The 17,357-nt window shown below is 40.8% G+C and overlaps 1 protein-coding gene and 1 long non-coding RNA gene across 2 annotated transcripts in view; one reads left to right on the top strand and one right to left on the bottom strand.

The window, feature by feature from the left end:
• The window catches only part of ephb6 (eph receptor B6), a 40,748-nt gene that overhangs the window by 5,122 nt on the left and 18,269 nt on the right, over positions 1–17,357 (bottom strand). The window contains exons 4-14 of the mRNA XM_044360079.1: positions 17,017–17,186; positions 16,621–16,916; positions 4,212–4,367; positions 3,652–3,923; positions 3,078–3,159; positions 2,152–2,276; positions 1,889–2,051; positions 988–1,102; positions 839–894; positions 410–526; positions 67–314 (exon numbers count right to left, since the gene is read on the bottom strand). Coding sequence (XP_044216014.1) covers positions 67–314; positions 410–526; positions 839–894; positions 988–1,102; positions 1,889–2,051; positions 2,152–2,276; positions 3,078–3,159; positions 3,652–3,923; positions 4,212–4,367; positions 16,621–16,916; positions 17,017–17,186 — 1,800 coding nt within the window. The remainder of the gene's footprint in view (positions 1–66; positions 315–409; positions 527–838; positions 895–987; positions 1,103–1,888; positions 2,052–2,151; positions 2,277–3,077; positions 3,160–3,651; positions 3,924–4,211; positions 4,368–16,620; positions 16,917–17,016; positions 17,187–17,357) is intronic.
• Positions 1,235–9,450, top strand: LOC122988090. Its single transcript, XR_006404702.1, has 3 exons — positions 1,235–1,247; positions 4,342–4,343; positions 9,268–9,450. It is a non-coding gene; the product is annotated as an uncharacterized LOC122988090 (long non-coding RNA).

Genomic DNA, 17,357 nt, shown 5'->3' with positions numbered 1-17,357 from the left:
GGTTCAGATGTAGTGAAGCATGTGAGCCAAATATGGTGATTTGTGGGTGTGTTATTGTCGTCTCACCCTGAGGAAGGCGTCCAGGGGCCCGTTCTCCATGAACTCAGTGATGATCCTTTCTGGAGGGCTGCGAGTAACCACACCCTCTAGCTTCAGCACATTGGGGTGGTCAAACTGTCCCAGGACTCCTGCTTCACTGAGGAACATCCCCTTCTCTCTGTCGGAGGCTCCCCAGCGTAACGTCTTCACAGCTACGAGCACCTCCCTGCGACCCAGCGGACGGTAGCGCCCTCGAGAAACCTCCCCAAACTGGGCTGGAGTGGAGAGAAGGTGTAATAGATTACATTGTGTAGACAGTTATGATATATGTACAACAAGATTTAAAGATAAAACAGAGAATCAGGCCTACCTGCACCAATCACTTCCTCAATCTTCAGGTGAGTAGGATCTATCTCACGGGCAAACTCTTTGACCGCCTCACTGGGGTCCTCATAAGTGGATGGATCCACATAATACTTCACTCCACCTGGATAGAAAACACACAATTTTAATCATGGTTTGACATTTTAAAATCTCTGCATTTCAGTCGTTTGAGACAGAATTATAATAAATTATTTGGTTGGAGTCTTTAATCTTGTATTGCTCAGTAGAGTTCCCCTATTTAACACCATAAAATGTACAAAGATTTAATGTATGTATAGGAGTAGATGTTGATCACACATGGAAAGGTTTCTCTTTATTTCTATTTCAAACTAGAGTCTTAACTTGATTATTTACTGAATTTTAAGTATAAAGACTTCATTATGGAACATAAACTATCAAATATACTCACACTCACCTCGGTTACTGATGTACCTCTGGAGTCTGTCGCTGTACGGACTCTCCCTCCTCTTACTGCAATGTAAACAAAGTAAACAAAATGTGAATGAACATAATTTTAAAAATAGATCATATATGTCTGGTCATGTGCATAGATCAACCACTTACCTACGAAATACCACCACAACCACAATCGCTGCCACGACGAGGAGAAACGCCGCCCCTCCCATCACCGAGCCAACGAGCAGAGGAAGTCGATTCTGGATCTGCTGTGAATGTTCCTCTGACGGAGAGAAAGTGAGAAAGATATCAGCTGTTGACACGTCTCTGAGACAGTCTTTGACTATGAGAGTCTGCAAGTTTTCAACTGTTTCCAGAGCTGGAAACTAAAATAAATACAAACATTGTTGTTACCGTAACTGAGTAGGGTTGTCATGTTGTTGTGCTTCAATGAGCACAGACTGAAATCACCAACTTTCACTCACAATAAATACATATTTGATATTGTGCTCAACTGCTATGCAAGAATTATGGAGAAACCTATAGTTTGGTTTTGTTATGACAAAATCAGGAAGACATTTTACAATATAACTGAAGTTTTCTTCGACATCTTCATCCATAGTCTGTGAAGAAACTTCCTAATAATGAAAAGCTGGTCAACATTTAACATCCTTCTACAGTGATGGAGAGAAAAACGATGTTTTCATATCAAACTTGTTACATTATACTGTTGTTACATTAGGATGAAACTGGCTCACTGTGATATTCAGAACAATCTTGAAAAGGGTCCTTAAAACAAAATGTTTTTTTAAATGTTTTAACACAATAATCTTACCTTGAGATTATTACTCTCAGTCAAGAACAAAGTAAAGACACATTTGTTGATCTCACTGACCTATTATTAAACAATTGTTTTACTTTCATAAGTGATCTGAAGAAGAGGACTCCTACCCTAAACACGGTAAATTCCACTGCTTTATATTCTTTATATAGGAGTGGATTTATATATATATAATTGGAGGGGTTTTTTGCATTTGTCTCTTTAACTACTATTAAATGAATGTTGTACCTAGAGGCAGCGTGGTGAAGTAGATAGTGTTGCTGTAGGGGCCGTAGCCCCGCTCATTTCGAGCTCTGATCTGGAAGGCGTAGATGGATCCGGGAATCAGAGAGGTGACAGTCACTGTGTTGGTCTCACTGTACACACTCACTGCACTGTCCACATCTGAGGCCTGAGGGAGAAAGAAGGAAGGACATCCAATGAGTCCTGCGTTGGGTTTGTTTTTCTTTGTGCATGTGGGTCCAGTATTCATAAAATGTATAAATGTTTACCTTGTCATAGTATCTCAGCTGATACTCCAGGATGTCTCCATTGGGCCTGTCTGGCTGAGGCCATGAGAGCGTGATGGAGTCTGGGGCACGGCTCAGCTGATGCATCATGGGAACTGTACTGGGAACTGTGGGAGACAACAGAGCTTTCCTTGAGAGAGCTGATGATTGACCAGTTATCCTACCTTAAAAACACACAATCATCCTTCAACTGTGACTCAGTAGGGTTGTGTTGATGTGACCACATGGGGGCAGTGTTACAGAGAACTTGAGGAGGAGATTTAGTAGAGCATGAAGACGGTCGAATGGGAGTTTTTATGGAGCACCAAGCAGGATCCAGTTACAGTAACTATGCTGGCTGGCTAGACCAGTTAAAGGGAATTTTCCAGCATTCCATTCATTTAATCAATAAACTCAGGGAGCACACACAAGTAGATTTTTAGATCATTTAATTTCATAGAGAGCTCTAATCAATCTTGATCAGTTTCTTGGAAAATTGTATAATGGTGTACTTAGTCTGCACAATGCCCCATTCTCCTCTCCTCTCCTCTTCCCACTGGTCTACTTTCATCTCTCTTTCTGTCTATCTTTTTGTCTTCCCATCTCTCATTTGTCCCTTTCTTCCTCTACAGTGACTATAATGGGATATGAAAGGATATTGTAACCTCGAGCAACCTCCTGTCCAGAGAGCAGGAGCAGAAAAGATGGAGCAGAGAGAGAGAGAGAGAGAGAGATAAAAAAAAAAACAAAAGCCCTAGACACACACACACAGACACACACACACACACACACAGACACACACAGACACACACAGACACACACACACACAGACACACACACACACACACAGTATCTACGCAAACATGATCATCAGAACAACTCTTCACTTTCATCTCATTTTTTTCATCCTCTCTCTGCCCCGCGCTCACCTGACTGGCTTGTTGTAAAATTGATGCTTGTGTATCGAGCCGGAAAAGGGCTCAAAGCTGACACCTCATTCATTGCTTGCACCTGTCAATAAGAAGAACACACAGAAGTGACATACAAACCTTTTTTTCTACTTACTTTAATGACATGCTTGTCTGAAAAAACAATGCCTGACACATGCAGCTGCAGTTTGTCCGCTGGTCAACAAACACCAGTAAATGGGAAATATCTGCCCATTATGAATAAGATATAAGCCATGATTTAGTCCAGCTATGCCGAGCTAAATAATGAATGCTAGTGTGTATTTGCTGATGTGGAGCTTATGGAATAATACAGTACAGATACAGAGGACACTCCTCCTCTGTGGCTCCAGGAAATCTTTCACCATTCACAAAAATTTCCTAAAAATAGGTTCCAGCTGGCTCCGCTGATTCAGGACAAAAATTCACCAGTAATCCGAATTAGCCATAAGTGCAGTTTGAAGCAATTATTAAAGCTCTTATAGATCATTTTAGATTAACTACAATGTGATAAGTGATAAGTTTTGTGCCATTCATAGACAGTTTTCCACAGTACCTGTATGAGATAAGTGACTCTGGTCAGCAGGTTGTTGAGGGTGACCTTGGTTTGTTTTAGGTTGGTCTGGGAGGGACTGAAAGTCACACCCTCCCCACACCAGGAGCATGATGCTGGGTTGGTGAAGGTGGCTGAGGGGCAGATGCGACACACCACCCCGTACCACACTTCACTGCGGCCTCCCATGTCCACTGGAGGGCGCCACCTTAAGGACACCCCACCATCGCCACTCTCATACTCCCAGGACGGTGAGACTGGAGCAGATGGAGGAGCTGTGGAGAAGAGGAGAGATACAGAGTAGGAGTTTGAGATATATAATATATGTAGTGTACACTTAGATGCTGGCAGAGACATTTAACCAAGGTAAAGTAAAGGAATAAAATAAAGATAGGCTGTGAGAGGAAGATAAATACTAGTGATTAAAAAGAAGAGGTTGGATTTTGGTCACTGACTGTACATCTTGGTTCTCTCAGCCCAAGTAAGTGACAAATGACTCCACTGAGGCCCCATGAACACCTCCCACAAAGCCAGGCATAAACAAACAAACAGACAAAGCTCACTTGTGCAGGCAGAGGAGTTGGCATCATTGGCTGCTCGGTAAAAGCCGCTGCGACATTCACACATACTCGACCCCTCCTGGCTGGTTCTGCTGTTGGAAGGACATACCAAGCAGGGAACAGAACCTGAAAGTGGTTTAAAGTAACCGACCGCACAGGCTGCAGAGAGACAGGAAGAAACAGGAGGATTGAGCTTTATTCACAGTTCATAATCAAATAAATAAAGTGATCTCTCTGAGTCACATTTACCAGAAGTGATCATCTTTAAAATCTTGAAACAATTTATTAATGGTGTCGGAAAAATTAGAACAAAATAAAAGTTAAGCCGAATTAAAACTACAAGATCTTCTATTTGTGATTGAAATGCATTAAAAAAGTATTACTGCAGTATCAGTTAAGCTTGACATTACTTATCTCTTGTTCTGGACCTTTCCACCATATCTCACATTCTTCATCAACAGATGCAGTTTACTGTCGTACTGTTCCATGATATCTGCTGATTAAGACTGTTGGATACGGTTGAAAGCTCAAGAACAAGTGAGTCAGTCAACCTTGAGATAAGATTGTTTTGTCAACTATTAGTACTAGTTTTGGGTCAGGTTTTTAAAATGTATTGTATTACATAAGTTACATAAAACAGAAAATAGCAGATAAGGGAATGTACAAATAATTCCTGTGTAAAGAAGAGAAGATTCAGTATAAAAGAATAGAAAGTACATGCGGCATATCGTCAAGTAAACGAGGGTTTCATAAACAAAATATTTTCCACATGTTGTCTTCAAATTGAATAGCAATTCCACATAAAATGGTTATTTTGAACTCTAAAGAAGCAAATACACTTTTTAAATCTCAGCCAAATAAACAGCAGAGGGAAATTCATGAACTTGTAGTGTTTCCCAGTTCAGCCCACATCAGACTTTGTTGTCTGGAGGGACAGTTTTTATTATGCGTGTTATAAAGTCTCATTTGTACTTTTTTTCCCCTTTGTTTTGTTCCATTCTGTCCTCAACAGCAACTATTTTGGGTTAAGCATCAATTTTAACTTGGCTTGTGGTTCCCTTTGAGTCAAAAGTGCATCTCAGTCTCAGTGGTCTGTTGTTTGTTGTTGGCTTTGTCCAGCAGTCATTTATTTGTGTTTACAGAGGAAGTGGCCCAGGTTTGCAGAGAGCAGCAAAACCACCACAAGTTGAAAATGACTACACTGACCCTGCATCAGTGTTTTTAATTAAAGGAATAGTCTGACATTTTGGGAGATACGCTTTTTTCGCTTTCTTGGCAAGAGTTAGATGTGAAGATTGATACCAATTTTATATCTGCACAGTAAGTTATGAAGCTGGAACCAGCAGCTGGTTAGCTTAGCTTAGCACAGAAACTGGAAACAGTAAGCCTAGCCTAGCCGTAACCCCCCATAAAACCATTATGTGTCATTTGTACATTTTTTTCTTTTTTATGGATTAAAGGAATAAGATATAACATTTTAATTAGTGCCTGCATAGGTTCTCTACGGGTGCTCTGGCTTCCTCCCACAGACCAAAAACATACAGATTAGGTTAATTTGTGACTCTAAATTCCCCTTAGGTGTGAAGGTGAGTGTGAATGGTTGTCTGTCTCTGTACTATATGTTAGCCCTGTGATTGACTGGCGACATGTTCAGGGCGTGCCCCGCCTCTCGCCCAATGTCAGCTAAGATTGGCTCCAGCTCCCCTGAGACCCTCTTAAGCAGCAAAGAAAATGAATTAGAGGTGTTGGTGGGCAGATTTTGTTACTTCAAGACAGAGCCAGGCAAGCTGTATCTATTCTTCACACTAAGCCAAGCTAGCCGGCTGCTGGCCTCAGCTTCATACTGTGCAGAAATGAGAATGATAGCTAAGTGTTTTTCTCAAAATGTGTAACTCTTTCCTCAGAGTTTTTTTTCTTCCTTGTCTGAATCAGTATCACAATCACACCTTATTACTTGAGCGCTGAAGTTTATTCTTGACCTAACGGTATGTGTGACAAAATAATCTCAACACCAACTAGCTTCTGAGCTTCCAACTGCATTTTAAAGTCGTCATCAGTGAGCGGTGCTGGCTTGAGTGTGAGATGCAGCTGAAAACTCCAAAAAGCTAACAAGCAGACCTTTGAGTTCAGATCTGTTCGTGTGAAAACCATGTCTCATCTCCAAAGGCTCAATTTTTCATGAGCTGAGAAAAACAGCCCAGCTTTGGGAATTTCCTCAACCCATAAAGGAACATTTAGTCCTTCAGTTCATCTGAATAATTAAAAAACCCTAAATTTGGTGATATTTTTGAACAACACCAGTACATGTAATTACTCCCCAACAAAACAGCGAATGGAGGAAAAACTCTACAGGGATCATATGAATAATACATTAATAATGAAATGTATGATTATACTGACATCAAGTGGCACAATCTATTAGAAATATAAAATCAAAATAAGTTCAAAACATGTATTCATTATCTCTCTCTCTCTCTTTCTACACACACACACACACACACATTAAAAATGCCATCTGAAACTACAGGCTGTTATCCTGAACTGATGTGTTTTATGTGAAAAATCGGTGAAATGCGCCAATAGTTAATGTCAACAGCAGCACAGCTGAGCACCGAGGTCAAGGTAACACACACTTCACTTCATGCTGCCGCCTGCCAGAACCTCGAGCACCTCGTCCTGAGCAGGACTATGAGAATATTGAGTGTACAGGCTCTGGGTTGGTCTGCTGCCATCTTCACACCGTGTGTTTGTGTGTGAACGCCTAAAGCAGTGTCAGCTAAAGGTTGCATCGTTCAAAAAGAAGTCCCTTTGTTTGTAAGCTAAATGTGGAGTGTGTGCGTGTATATTCTCATACATTGAGGCTTCCTTGTATCTTTGAGTGTGAAAATGGCACACCTGGTAACACCTGACCCAGCAGCCTAAAAGAAAGATCCTGTCATATGTTTTTGAAACGCTGTTAAAGTGCTTTTAGTGCGGCAGAGTTGGAGGACGAAAGAGAAAAAGCGTCTTTATAGGGAGCAAACTGACCTTATTTATATAACCTTGTCAAGAACATGTCTCAAATTTGACAAGGTTTATGTGTGCGTGTGCGAATGTGGATGCAAATGGGGTAGGGGCAGCGTGGGAGGAGAAGATAAGATGGTATGAAGCGAAAGGGAAAAGGGAAAGAATAAACAGATAAAAGGATTTCTGTGTTCTCACTTGTCTCCGTGAGCTGACTTTGCTTTCAAACAGGTGTGAAGAGGAAAAACAGAAGACAGAGAGAGGGAGAAGAATGTCGAGAGATTACAGGGGGAGAATTTAAACCAGGCAAAGAGAAGAAGTGAACATGGAGGATGGATGACCAAAGACAGCTGTACAATGAACAGTAGGATTATGTATATAAGCAAGATGATGGACAACAGAGCAGAAAAGACAGCAGGAGGGCGGCAACGGGGAGAAATATGGGCTTCTTCCATCTTTTATGTCCCGGCTGCACATTACCAGACGTGTTCTCGTACAGCTGTGACAAGAAACATGACTTTGCTACAAAGCCTCCCATCGCAGCTACGAGCTCCAGCAACAACTCCCCCCTCCTCCTCCTTCCGTCCTCATCCACCTGATTACAGCAGCCAATGAGAGTACAAGCCCTCTGCCCTCTCGCTTGATCTGCAACAACCCACCTCCCCCCATCTCTCCCTCCCGGCTCCATCCATCCGTCCTTCCTTCACTCTATCTCCGAGCTAAAAAGTAGACAGTTCATGGCCATTATGTACAGAGACACACATGCCTTCACATCAGTAAACCCGAGAGGAACAGTGGAGAACAGAGCAGCTACACTCAGAGCTGGCGATCTACTAACAAACAGATGTGGATATTGTAAAAACAATGACAAATAGGAGTGATTCCCTACTCACAATTAAAGCTGAAATGGTTAGTTGATTGACAGAAACTGAAAGCAGCAACTATTTTGATAACCGATTAATCTTTTCAAGCAACAATGCCAAATTTTCTCTGGTTGCAGCCTCTCAAATGTGAGGATTCACTGCTTTTCTCTGTTTTTATATCGCTGTAAGTTGAAAATCTGGGGGGAGTTAGATTGTTTTTTGGATGAAATGTGACATTTAAAGACGTCACCTTGGGCTCTGAGAAAATGTGATGAGCATTCTTTCACTATTTTTTTTTTTTTTTTTGACATTTTATAAACTAAATGTTGAGTCTAGGAAATGATTGCCAGATCAACTGATAATGAAAATATCAGTCTCACAATGTTTGTGAGCTACTGTCAAATTGATTTTGACGGCTTGATAAAAAAAAACCTGATTTTAAGTTGACCTGACAATTCAAGATAAAATATATAACAATAGATAGATAGATAGATAAATAGATAGATAGAGGCTGACATTGAGGAAAGGATTAGTTTGGTAAAGGCTACAGAGAAGGAAATTCAATCATGTGCAGCGAAAAAAATAAATACAATTGAAAACTAAAATTAATTTCCAAAGAGATAAACAGAAATAGAAATAAGACAGCAATTAGGTGAGTGATCTGATGTTAACATAATACTTTGGTATGTAGATCAGTGACCCAATTTTTCCTCTTTCTCTCTTCCTCTCCCTCTTTCGTGCGCTCATTCCCTCTTTTGGCTCCCAGCATAATCTCTCTTGCTCTCTTGCTCTCTCTCTTTCTCTCTCACAGACACAGACACACACACACAAACACACACACGGACACACACAAACACACATAGACTCAGTCACAGATGCAACCACACAACATGAGAGATGGGTACACATGGTTCCAAGTGTAAATGCTTTTCGCTTCGTCTCTCCGTCCTTCGTTTTCTCTACATTCTGTCGTTCAGCGCAGCCTGGAAACAGACAAACACTACACATCAAATGTGCTCTAATATCGTCCAGTTTTAAGTACATGACCAAATAATCCTTTGTTGGATTTTGTCCTAGTAACAAGTAGCTTTTCACGGCCCATTAAAAATATACTGTGACGGTAATGTAAGATGGGATTATTTATGCAGTGACAAATGCATGTTTTAGTCTAAATGCTTACAAAAAATCCTAAGTAGGGCTGGGCAATATATTCATATCAATATTGTGATGTGAGACTAAATATCGTCTTAGATTTTACATATCGTAATATCGTGATATGGCATAAGCGTTGTCTTTTCCTGGTTTTAAAGGCTGCATTACAGTAAAGTGATGTAATTTTCTGAATTTACCAGACTGTTGTAGCTCTTCTATTATTTGCCTTTACCCACTTAGTCATTATATCCACATTACTGATGATTCTTTATCAAAAATCTCATTGTGTAAATAATTTATATAATAAATAAATAAGTCAACGATAGTCATCCCATTGCAATCTTGATATCGAAGTATTTGGTCAAAAATATCATGATATTTGATTTTGTCCAGATCACCCAGCCCTAATCCTGAGTAGAAAGAGACATATTTGCACCCGCACACTGAATATTGCAAGCTTTATCCAAGTTTTATGAGGCAAAGACTTCATCTGGTGAACATCCATGTGAAAGAAAAATAAGCTATATGATAGAGATCACATGATGCAAATTATCCTGACTGTAGGTGGAACTGTGATTTACTGATTTACAAGAGTTAGCCGCTAGCTGGTGAAGAAAGCTAGATATTTCCTTCAAGACTTCCTGAAGACCAAAACAGAGTTAAAAGGAGTTAAAAGGAAACACAACTCCAAATGAATGCTAATGTTGCTCCAAGTCTGCAGGATTCCTAACATGTTCACCATAACTACTTTATGTGTTCATACGTCACTGTTGTGTTTACAACTTGTTCTGTTGCCCCCAAGTGGCCAATAAATCAGTTAATTCTGTTTTTACAGTAAATTCTTGGAAGTTTGCAGCAGTATTCACTGTGCTCTCTTTTTCTTTTGCATGCTGCTTTGGTCCTGCACCTGCACCCATCTGGGGTTCCCTGTGCACATTATCCAGATTCTTTACAAAAACCTTACCTCATCATCACAAGCATGGCAAAAACAAGCTGGATCTGTTAACCCTTCTCTGTCATTATGCTCCTCTCTCTCTCTCTCTGATGGTACAACAGGCTCAATAATTTCACTCCACAGACAATTGGTGTGATGGAGTTTGTGAGTTTGGGTGTATTTGTCGGGTCCACCACCCGGTGACCTCCCGGCAACCTCCCCCACAGCGAGCTCCGCCTAACAGTCAATATCGTATCTCATTGATCATTTCGCTCAATTGTGTTTTGCTCAAAGTTTGACTTTTATAGTTAATAGACTGGTAAAGCAATGGAATGTCAGCATTGATTATAAGTGTCCACTTTACATATAATGGTGGGTGACAATTATAAAAGAAAAAAGCACGACTGGAATTTAAAAACTAGTGGAAAAATTGAAAGGTATAATATGTAATTATTCCACATTAAAATGTCTAAAAACAACTAAACCTATGTCATATATTTTGTTGAGTTGTGTACTTAGATTATCCCAAATGTTTCCAACAATTTTCAAACCCAGAGAAATCTAATTTAATCAAAGTAACGGACCGTTTCATTTGGTCGCATGTCAATGGCGTCATACCTCCTCTACCAAAGAGTAAACACGCACAAGATGCAAACACTGTGTTTGTCCGCTGCAATGGCGTCTACCAAAGAGTAACTTACACACATACAAGATAATACATCGACGTTGTGGTTCTTCCACAGAAACTGTTATAAATGGACTTTTATTCAGTTTCAAGCCACATTTTCATGATAAATTTAGGTTGCTTTTAACTATATCTTTTAGCTGGAAGGAAGATTTCGTCATTGGATGTCTGGATCTTAAGTTATCAGAGAAATAAACCGAACAAGTGTTAGTAGCAGCTCGGCTAATAGCCCGTACCGGACGTCCGGTCGTCGCTGTACATCGTGGGAGAAACACTGATTTTTTATTTATTTTTATTTTTTACGTAAAACAGCTTTAATTAGTATTTTAACAATTTTACGTTTGTTTTTGGAGAGGATGAGACCTCTGCGGATAATTCGGCTCCCGGGAGAAACCGGCTGAACGTCTGGATCTAAAGTTATAAGAGAAATAAACCGAGCAAGTGTTAGCAGCAGCTCGGCTAATAGCCCGTACCGGACGTCCGGTCGTCGCTGTACATCGTGGGAGAAACACTGATTTTTTATTTATTTTTATTTTTTACGTAAAACAGCTTTAATTAGTATTTTAACAATTTTACGTTTGTTTTTGGAGAGGATGAGACCTCTGCGGATAATTCGGCTCCCGGGAGAAACCGGCTGAACGTCTGGATCTAAAGTTATAAGAGAAATAAACCGAGCAAGTGTTAGCAGCAGCTCGGCTAATAGCCCGTACCGGACGTCCGGTGGTCGCCGTACATCGTCGGAGAAACACTGATTTTTTTAGGTGAAACAGCTTTATTCAGTGTTTTTACCTGTAATCTCCGGGTCCGTTTGTTCTGGAGAGGAGGATACCTCTGCGGGTAATTCGGCTCCCGGTAAAAACATCCCGAATGATTAACACTGGAGTAATCCTATCCCGGTGAGGCTGGTTATTTAACGACGAAGACAACAACTCCCATGATCCCTTGCTACTTCACACCGTCATCACGCTCCGTCTTTTGTTATTGTTTTTATTGAGAGACCCCTAGCGGCTGAAATTACATATTGTGCGTTGAACAAATCCCATCACACTGTCTGGTTTGAAGAAAATATCTAAGGTGTTTGGTGAAAGTGTCTCTTTGGCACCAGAGTAGAATCACTTCTCACACTCAAAATAATATCACACTTGCACTTTAACTTCTTCCCCTGGTCAAATGTTCCTGTTTCCCACTGTAACATGCCTTGGGATAGTTAGTGGACGTGTCTGTGCTAAGAGTGAGCGCTCTGGGTGACAAATCACAACAATCTGACATGTTGAATATTTCACTGTCAGAACACAGCCGCATGCCACAGAAAATATCAACATGGGTCCAATTTAACTCAAAGCCCATTTGAGCATTCAGCACTAATCCTTGTCCCAAATCCTCGACAGTGGCTTATTATTCCAGAGGAATCACACAGAACACAGGAGCTTGTCTGAGAGAGATGTGCGGCCAGCACGGACCTGCTTGGGGAGCCCAAAACTAAAGGACTGTTTCATGTTTGGCTGAACAGGTGTAATTGTGTCTCATGCTCGGTCATGTTTCCATCTGTGCTCTCCGCCTCTCTGTCTGTCTCCCTTGTGAGATGCAAATGTCAAAGGAGGAAAAACATCCCTCTGTTGTTTGGCAGAAAAATAAAATACAGCAGACATCTGCTGCATGTCGTCGGCGTTGGTCCTTATCATTTTTCAAGAGACTGGAAATGAGTTTTCACCCAAAACCAAGCTTTGAATGTCACAGTGATCATATAGACGTCTGATGTTCTTTTAGACTTGCTTGTGATAAACGGCCATGTAAATAATTAAAGAATGATCTTTCAATGTCTGTCAGCCAAAATGTCAACTGTGATTCTTTTATTGTTTGATGTTTCAGTTGGGAATTTAATTTATAATCAGTCCATAATCAGTGTTCAGAGAGTCTGACTAATTAGAGTAATCAGGCATCACACATGTAGGAGATTAACAGGCAAATTAAAGTGTTGCTATCATTCAACTGTTTCATTTTCATTTCATAGATAGTCAGATAGTCATAAGTGCTTGAAAAAGTAAGTAAAGAAAAACATTAGACAATGTTGTTAATACATGTTTTAAAGGCCCGGAAAACCTATTTTCTCAATCAGTTTCTCACTATGAGTGATGAGGTCATACATGACCGTGCAATTTCCTGCCGATATTACGTTTAGGTTATTTCCCATGAGAGATTTGTTTGCTCAGTTGGAAAAACACGTACTCCCATGCACCAGTTATGTTTCAGCATGTAATTTAGACTTTTGTTTATTTAGTTTAGAGCTGCAATGATTAGTCAATTGACAGAAAATCGGCAACTAATTTGATAATCCAATAATCGTTTTCATTCCTTTTCAAATAAAAATGCCAAATATTTGCTGGTTTCACCTGCTCAAATGTGATAATTTGATGCCTTTCTTTGTTGTACAAGAGAGCAAACTGAATATAAAGAGCATTTTAATCACAAAGCAGCCCTAATTTAGATATAAAACTTAATGTTATAGAAAAATACTTGATTGCATTACAACAAAGTAAAAAGCTAGTTCAATCATGTAAAGTGTCCAAAGTGATACCAAAGCCTAAATTCCTCCCAATGTACAGTATGTAAGGAGAAAAAGTCTATTTGGACAAAAATCTTAAAAGAAATGTAATGTAAACAGTAGTTTGCCAAGAAAATGCCAAGATAGCTCACTTCTGCACTCACTGTCTACATTATTTAATCTGTTTTAGAGTCTTACATCTGTGCCATATTAATCCACTTTCACAAATAAGAAATACAATATGGAGGAACCCTTAGATCTAAAAATAGTAAGCTATTAGAGCAGTGTGTAGTTAAAGGCAATAATTTAACAATGATATTAATTTTAACATGAGACTGAGTGGAGGAGGGATCTAGAGTCCCTTATTTGTCCCTAAAAATGATGTCTTGCTTGAGGGGGCAAAGTGGCGCTGGGTGTTGTATTCTCACAAGGTTATTAAACAGCTTTAATTCACACTGTGGTGATTTACTTAAATAGCAAGTATGGCAATTCAATTAAGTACTGAAAAATGGGGATGCTACTTTGCAATTCTTCCCCAGCTTGTGTTAGTTTTTGTGCTAAATAATGTGTTTAATGATAATGGCATACTTACAGTAATGGAAATAAATGTCAGTTAACGTCTTGATAAAGTGTTTTTTTTTTCCCCCAAGAGGTGTTTTAAGTGCTGGCGCCAGAAAAACAATGAATATTTTGCAGACTGGTGTGTCTTTAACTAAAGCTGCAACCAAAACATAAGTTCAGTACAGTACAGCACAGCCTATCATTTGCTCACTTTGTGCTATTATGAAATGTCATTGATGCTAAATTTAAACAAGAACAAAATGTTCAAATTCTTATAGGTAAGAAAGTTCAATGCTCCACTTTCTGGTGAGAACGAGCTACTGTTCATAATCCCTGACGACTGCATCGCCAGTCAACCATCTGTCTCTTTTCTCAACATTCCCAGGGAGCCAGAGAGAACAACATTGTAACGATGCCAATCCACATCATCAGTCAGTTAAGTGATCAACAAAACATAATCAGATGACAGTTGGAACAAAAAGCCGGAGCAGCGTGGGTAGCAATGTGTTAGATTATTCGTAGACAGTCAGCGGAAGCCTTTGCTCCGCAGCCGAGCAGTTCTGAGGGGTGATTTGTCAGTAAACATCAATCAAATGCAGACAAACACAAGCGGAGATGTAAAGCCAAAGAGCATGAACACATTTCACAGCTGACTTGGCAAGATTGGAGGATTAATTGTGCTGAAGGTAGTTAGACATTGAGGGCCCCCATGCGAGGCAGCTGAGCAATTATGGCAAATTCCTGGTAGACTTCGGTTTTTTTACTGTAATCCTGGCATTTACAGTCCTCAGACATATGTGGACAGAGACACAAGCACATATCCGCATCATATCAAGCTAAACTTATGCACAATCACAACTCACAACCTCACACATACATACAAAAACTCTTTGCCCTTCACGCCCTCAGAAATGTTTTGCCTGCTCAGTTCTTTAAGTCATTAACTTGCATCCTCCTATCTTTCACTCTCCCTCCATCTCTCCCTATTTTCCCTCCACTCCCCCTCTCTCCCCCTGCGGTTTCTGTCACTTGTTCACAGACGAGTGGCCATTACATCGCCATGACCTAAATGTGTCACATCCCTCTCACTATGGCTCTCTCCCTCTCTTCCTCTCTCCCTCCCCCTCCTCTCTTCCTATATCCCTTCCTGTCTGTCTGGACATCTCTCAAATTTTTTTCATCTCTTTTTTTTCCCGCACTTACACTCACTTTGAGAAGTGTGAACGCTTTTGACCAGTTTTGCAATTGCTGACCTTAGTAATATCTGTCTGGCTCTCAGCTGGGTGCTGCCAAATCTCCTCTCCTCTCGTTTTATTAATAACAGGTTAACAGTAAATTGTCGATGAAGCACTTCTGGCTCAACAATCTCTCTGTATTTCCTGAAGATATGTCTGAAAAGCTCTAGTGATGTCAGACAATATGTGCAAACAACAAATGCCCTGTGTGGATAAGAAACCGTCTTTGCCCTTCTCATCGTATTGCATCTCGACCTGACCTGCCTGCCCTCACTTTCCTCTGGTCTCTGCATCAAACACAGCTGAGAATCAGAGTGACAGCAGCTCCTTTCAGTATTGATCCAGATGTTTCGGATCTCAAGAAATACCAAGAATAGAACTGACAGAAAGTCAAGATTGACCTAAAAAATTGACTGATTACCAGTCTTTTTCTCCCAGAGTCACGCTGTGCACACATTTTGTGTGCACATTTCCACATTAAAGTCGTGATCAAATTAAAATCTTGCAAGCTATGGGCAGTACTTTTCAGTCTGGGAAGAGTTGTATAATGTCTTTTGAAGATTTGGTAGTAGATTTGGAAAGTCAGAGAGATAACTCTTAGCTCATCTGGGTAATCTGGGGACAACCAAGCCCCCAGCAACAGTGTTACTCTTTGCATTATCACAGTTTCATACATTACGTCCAACACAATCTGAAATGTCAAAAAAAGCTGTATTAGTAAAATATTTTCATGCCATTCATGTGTGTTGGGAGCCAACGAGAAGTCGACAAAATACGTTGTTGGTCGATGCACTGCAGAACAACACGTTCAACAGAATGACTGCGTTCTACAAACCACTGTTGAAATGTAAATACATTCTATGATATGACAACGCTTTGGTTTGGTAAGGTTGAGGCACAAAAGGACTTGTTTCGGTTTAGGAAAAGATTATGATTCGGATTAAAATAAGTACTTTGTTAAGGTCAGGGAAGCATTGTGGTTTGGGTTACTTCCTTAACACTAGGAGACCTTTGTCATCATGGTTACAATGACAACCATGTGTTTAAGATTAAGGGATGATTGTGGTCATGGTTTTAAATTAGGCTAACAGTATTGACTTGCGGTTGGAAACAGGAAACAAACAGCGAACCCCAGTATTGAAGCTCAACATTTTGTTGACCCATCCATCCACCCCGACCTCCTCTGCACGCAGACTTTGTCGCTACATAATTACGTCATTTGATTTCCTCCTTTGCTCCCATCACAATTAATGGTCACTAGAGGGCTTCAGTTCCTTGAACATGTGTTGTTTTGGGGCACTTCTTGTACGTAAGACGGATCTTGTCACTTTTCTTGGGAGGACAGTCTAAATTATTTGGACAAGATGCAGTGATTATGTGAACCATCCCCATAAAGATCCACCTGATCAATTCACTGTCAGGGTTCTTCAGACTTACCCAAGCAGGCAGATCCATTGACGTTCGGTTCGTAGCCTTCATCACAGACACACCCTCCTACGGGCACCATCCACTCCCCTTCAGCATTGCAGTGCATGCGAGGGGCTGTGCCTCCCTGCGCTTTACTGTGGGGGACGCATATCCCACTCACGGGCACCAAAGCAGTCGGCTCCGCACCTGAGGGAGTCGCTGGGTAGGATGCCAAGTAGAGGCTGGTGGCTGGACAGCGGCGATAGAAGATAGAGACACCCATGAGGGAAACGCAAGCTCCACTGTCGACGATGGCCAGGACAAATCTGTAACAAGGGTCAGATGTTTAGGACAGTGGAGCGCAGTTAGACCTTTGGGAGTGAGGGTATTATTAGTAAAACACAAATATGGAACAGTGACAGTTACCCATTGCGTGTGAGAGGGGCAAAGCTGCGTGTCTTGATGTTGATTCGGCTGTATCTGTTGGGTTGGTACTGGTGGGGTGAACTGGGCTCCACCTTTGAGAAACTCTTGTCTGCAGCTATGGTGTCAATCTTCACCCAGCCCTCCCTGGTGTCCTTCTCTCTGCTGGACGGCTGTAACGAGGAAAGGGTAGAATGTGTACAGCAGACGATGGGTGGAGAGATAATGAGAGGTCAAGAGAAAACAAAATAGCATGAGGAGAATATGTGGTTGTCAGGACAGAAGGAAGTAAACAAGAGGAAAATTATGGATGTTAGAACAAGTTGATTGACAGATGAATGAGA

This window comes from Thunnus albacares, chromosome 8, assembly GCF_914725855.1.
Source record: "Thunnus albacares chromosome 8, fThuAlb1.1, whole genome shotgun sequence".
NCBI lineage: Eukaryota > Metazoa > Chordata > Actinopteri > Scombriformes > Scombridae > Thunnus > Thunnus albacares.
The sequence above is the reverse complement of the archived record's forward strand: the minus strand, read 5'-3'. Positions and strand labels throughout refer to the sequence as shown.